At 48.6% G+C, this 2949-nt stretch overlaps 1 protein-coding gene across 1 annotated transcript; it reads left to right on the top strand.

The window, feature by feature from the left end:
- Positions 1–625: 625 nt before the first annotated feature.
- Positions 626–2592, top strand: LOC147887732 (uncharacterized). The gene has a single exon (XM_087393616.1). It carries the CDS (start codon positions 710–712, stop codon positions 2084–2086), a length of 1377 nt encoding a protein of 458 aa, XP_087249742.1. The 5' UTR covers positions 626–709; the 3' UTR covers positions 2087–2592.
- Positions 2593–2949: the final 357 nt, after the last annotated feature.

The following is a 2949-nucleotide window of genomic DNA, read 5'->3' as shown; positions in this document are numbered from 1 at the left end:
AAATAAAAAGAAATGTCCAATACAAATCGGCTTGTTTTTCCCAAAAAAAAAAAAAAGGAAAAAAGAAATGTTTTAAAAAATACCTATTTTTCCTTTCTTTTCACGAGCTTATCACACATCTTCACCAAGGCCTTCCGATGGGCAGGCCAAAAAGACCAACACCATGTTGTTCATAAAATCTTTGTAAATCAAGTGGACCATTGTATTGACACTTCCGTGCTAGATTAGGAGATGTTTGGTTTGTAAGTTGTATTTTAAAGCTCCCGAGTTGAATTTTAACGCTCTTGACTACAACATTTATAACATCATGTTTTAGTTGTTCCGGGAGATTCAACTTTTTGGGACAAGGTACAACGGCACGTGTAAAAAATGACAAAATTGACATTTTGACCAGGTCACAATATTCAAAGTCAAACCAAAGGGGCTCGCCACGTAGCTTTTGGCCACGTCAGGGTTGGAGATTTGAACCATGGTTATGATACACGTGGAAGCGTTTGACTGAAAGATGCTGGCCACGTCATAGGGTGGCGAAACAGTTTGGCTATGGCGGAACCCTGCCTTCTGCTGCTCGCCAACGAACGTTTGACTAGCTCTCCTTCTATAGCATCATCGTCTTCCTCATCCCCCTCCATATCTGCCTCGACTATTCCTTCCTCTTTCGCCTGATCTTTTACTTTCCATCAATCCGTCCACCCTTGCCCCCTCCACCATGTCCTCCTCCTCCTCCTCGTTTGGTCTTCTCCATCTCCTTTCCTACGCCCCCCCTTCCTCCAATCCCCCTCCCCAATCATCCCGCGACGCCGCTCCTTTGCTTCCCCCTCGTGGTGATTCCTCGTCGGGTTTTGCATCCTGCACCCCCCCCGCCTCAGCTTGCGGTGACGTTGTCGATTTTTCTCCAGAGGGCGGCTGGGTGTCCGCCGTTAAGCGGGAAATAGATGAGGAGGGTCGGGAAGCGCGTGCAGAACCCCAGCTTCCTGAGAGTGACAAGAAGCTGCGCGAGGATTGCCGATGGAGGGTGGATGATACTGGAATCGCGAACAAGCTAGGAAGTTCACATGTTATCGGCGAGAACAGCAACAAGGACAATCTCTGGACTGTCGAGGCGGCGGAAGAATGGCAAGGGAGAGGAGAACTCGTGCGAGAGATTGGCAATTGCGAAGAGAGGGGTGACAACTCGATATGGGAAGGCTTTCCTAATGGAATCGGGCACGACATACTGCGGAGCAAGCTCTTCGTCGGCCTCTCGTGGCGTGGACGCTATCATGAGGTCCAGAAGCAAGAGGAATTGGAGGGCAGCGGTGATCTATCAGCGAGGATTTCTTCCCACAAGCCTCGTCATTTACCTTCTCTCCGCCTTCCTCCCTCTCCTTGCAATCGAGAGCTCCCCTTGCCGTGGCAAAGGTCCCCTAAGCTCGGCCCTTGGGCCTTGAAGCCATCATCCCTCACTCCTCCCTGCCCCAGCCCCTGCTTCAGCGGTATCTGGGACGCTCTCCCCTTGAACGAGAACGATTCTGAGGATATGGTTGTCTATGGAGTGCTCAAGGAGGCCACCGGGAAAGGTTGGGCACCTGCCACTCCCCGCCTTAAGCCAGAGCCTCAGGCACCTTTGCCTTCCAAACCAGAGCCAACAGCACAGCTCCCTGCTCCTCTTGAGAGCAAACCGCTTGCTGTTAGCGCGAGTAAGCCTGCAAGAGTGGCAGAGAAGAAGGCAACCAAGCATTTCAGGGGAGTGAGGCAAAGGCCGTGGGGGAAGTTTGCTTCTGAGATTCGAGATTCTACAAGGCAGGGCACGCGAATTTGGCTGGGAACCTTCGATACAGCAGAAGCAGCTGCCCTGGCATACGACAGGGCAGCTTTCAGAATGCGAGGTGCGAGGGCGCTGTTGAATTTTCCAATGGAAGTGGTATCGAGATCGCTGGAAGAGAGAGAGATCTCCCAAGCATCTACAGAAAGCGGAAGCCATTCTTCAGCAGGAGTTAATTGTGTAGACTCAATGGGTTCAGCTAATTCTGAAAGCCATACTTCCGAGCAGCGATGTGGCTTCAAAAGACCCAGGGGACACGATGATTTAAAATCACCCAGCTAGAGAAGATTGCAGGAAACCTCAAATTCTTCCACCAGCAAAGGTGCAGCAGCCTGCAGCTCATGTCGAGATCCAAGCTATGCATGCAGTTGATGAGCTGCTTTCCAGTTCTGGAACGGATCAATGCTGTGAGCGTTCACAATTTCCACCTTCACCCGTCTCTCCTTTGCCATGCATTGGTTCCGGTTCTTACTGGTAAATTGATTGCTGCACTAGGATCTTTAATCCGTGGAGTGCTTAAAGTTTCCAGAGGTGATCTCAAAGCGAGTGGCTCCCGTGTATTTTTTCTAGATGCTTGTTCATACGAAGGTTATCTCGCCTGCCTGGAACCCGACGATAAGTTTTTTGTTCCATGATAATAAGGTGATATTCTTTCTAGGACGTTGCCATGAGGCTTCCATCAGGAGAACCTCTAGCGTGATAGCCTTGTACATTCATGATTACGATAAGCTGGTCTGTAGGTACCTTACGATTGATTCTTTGTCATGTGAATAAATACTTGGACTTGAAACGTGGGATACTTGATAAGCTAGTCTGTAGGTACCTTACAATTGATTCTTTGTCATGTGAATAAATACTTGGAAACAGTTGATGGATTGCTGTAACTGTAAGTGGTTCAGTTGATCAGGTTATGCCTTTTGATACTGATATTCACAGAGTCTATGAAATGCCACTGTCCAGTAGAAATAAATTGCTCAAGAATCAACCGAACTGTATATGGTCGAAGTATTTTGGATTGTGTATCTTACGTGAAACAGCAGGCAATTCCCTTCATGGCCTCCAAAAGCAGGTTATCTTGTTCTTGGGGCACCAAGGATCAGTTTGTTTCGGAAGTAATCCTTGCTGCACATAATCAATGTCCCTGC

Source organism: Dipteris shenzhenensis, chromosome 22 (assembly GCF_047967505.1).
Source record: "Dipteris shenzhenensis isolate YYH24624 ecotype China chromosome 22, Dip_SZ_1.0, whole genome shotgun sequence".
Taxonomy (NCBI): domain Eukaryota; kingdom Viridiplantae; phylum Streptophyta; class Polypodiopsida; order Gleicheniales; family Dipteridaceae; genus Dipteris; species Dipteris shenzhenensis.
Note: the sequence above shows the minus strand (reverse complement) of the source record. Positions and strands in the feature narration are given on the sequence as shown.